We start from the raw sequence: 1,073 nt of genomic DNA, 5'->3' as shown, positions 1-1,073 counted from the left end.
AATTTATATTAAAATGTATCAACAGACATGAGCAGAAACAAACATTATTTCCGTGAAGATTTGATATATAAAGAAATATGCAGACTATCTTAGTCTTTATAAGTAACTTATTACATTTAGGGTGTGTAAAAAGAAAAAAAAGAGGTAACTTACCCCTTGGCTGTAATTTATTTTTAGCTTTGAATACAACAGACGTGTAGATAACGTCCTCTTCTCCCGCCATCACTACAAACTTCTTAGAAATATCAGTTTTTATGATCTATACACAGACTCTCCACTGCAGCGGGATGTCATTTAGCAGAAGTGCTTCATTCTTTCTGCAGCTCTTTCTCACAGCTCTTAAGTGTTCAACTTCTGCTTTTGTTACAGGAAGTCATTTGCATTTATGTCATGTCTAAAAATAAGTTCAGTCATTCAATGGGATGTTTATGTGCTATGAAAAGGATAAATAAATAAAACATGGTTACACAAATATCATATGTGGCAGACAAAATGTGTTAATGTGAAATTCAGAATTTGAATGTTAAAACGGCGTGGAATAACCAAATCAGCTCCTCTGTTACTTCCACTTCTGTCTTTAGGATTGACATTGAGGCAGTAAATTAACCATAAATCCACAAAGACATTATAATTACCTTCTTAACTAGAGATTGTATTTGCCTCTTTATTAAGAATTTACTTATTAAATGATATGTACAAAAAACAAAAGTTATAGTTTGGATATTTTGTTATTAAGTTGTTCAAGAACTAAAACCTCTGATATTCATATTTCAAAGTGAGGTTACGCTTGGATGTTAAAATAATTTCAGAATATCGATCAGGGTTATTACCAGGTTTTACAAAGAAAGCAGCAAACATCTAAAACAACACACAGGACAAATATGAATTGTAATAATATGATACCATTGTTTACCTGTGTGTGATTTAAGATTTTATTCATAATGACTTTTATAAAAAATGCAAACTTTAACAAAAAAGAAATTAGCAAATTATGTTGTACAAAAACAAGACTAATGTAACCCAGTTTAAATCCATAATGCCACATCTCTTTATTCACTTCTTTGTTTTTGATC

General features: G+C 30.4%; 1 protein-coding gene across 1 annotated transcript in view; it reads right to left on the bottom strand.

Moving 5' to 3' along the window:
* Positions 1 to 606, bottom strand: part of LOC106961395 (asialoglycoprotein receptor 1-like) — a 7,453-nt gene extending 6,847 nt beyond the window's left edge. The window contains exon 1 of the mRNA XM_015055114.1: positions 154 to 606. Within this exon, the coding sequence (XP_014910600.1) occupies positions 154 to 223 (70 nt within the window). The 5' untranslated portion in view covers positions 224 to 606. The remainder of the gene's footprint in view (positions 1 to 153) is intronic.
* Positions 607 to 1,073: the final 467 nt, after the last annotated feature.

The sequence above is a fragment of the Poecilia latipinna genome, unplaced genomic scaffold, assembly GCF_001443285.1.
Source record: "Poecilia latipinna isolate Pla-1442-1.1 unplaced genomic scaffold, P_latipinna-1.0 Scaffold1296, whole genome shotgun sequence".
Taxonomy (NCBI): domain Eukaryota; kingdom Metazoa; phylum Chordata; class Actinopteri; order Cyprinodontiformes; family Poeciliidae; genus Poecilia; species Poecilia latipinna.
This window is presented reverse-complemented; position numbering and strand designations above follow the sequence as displayed.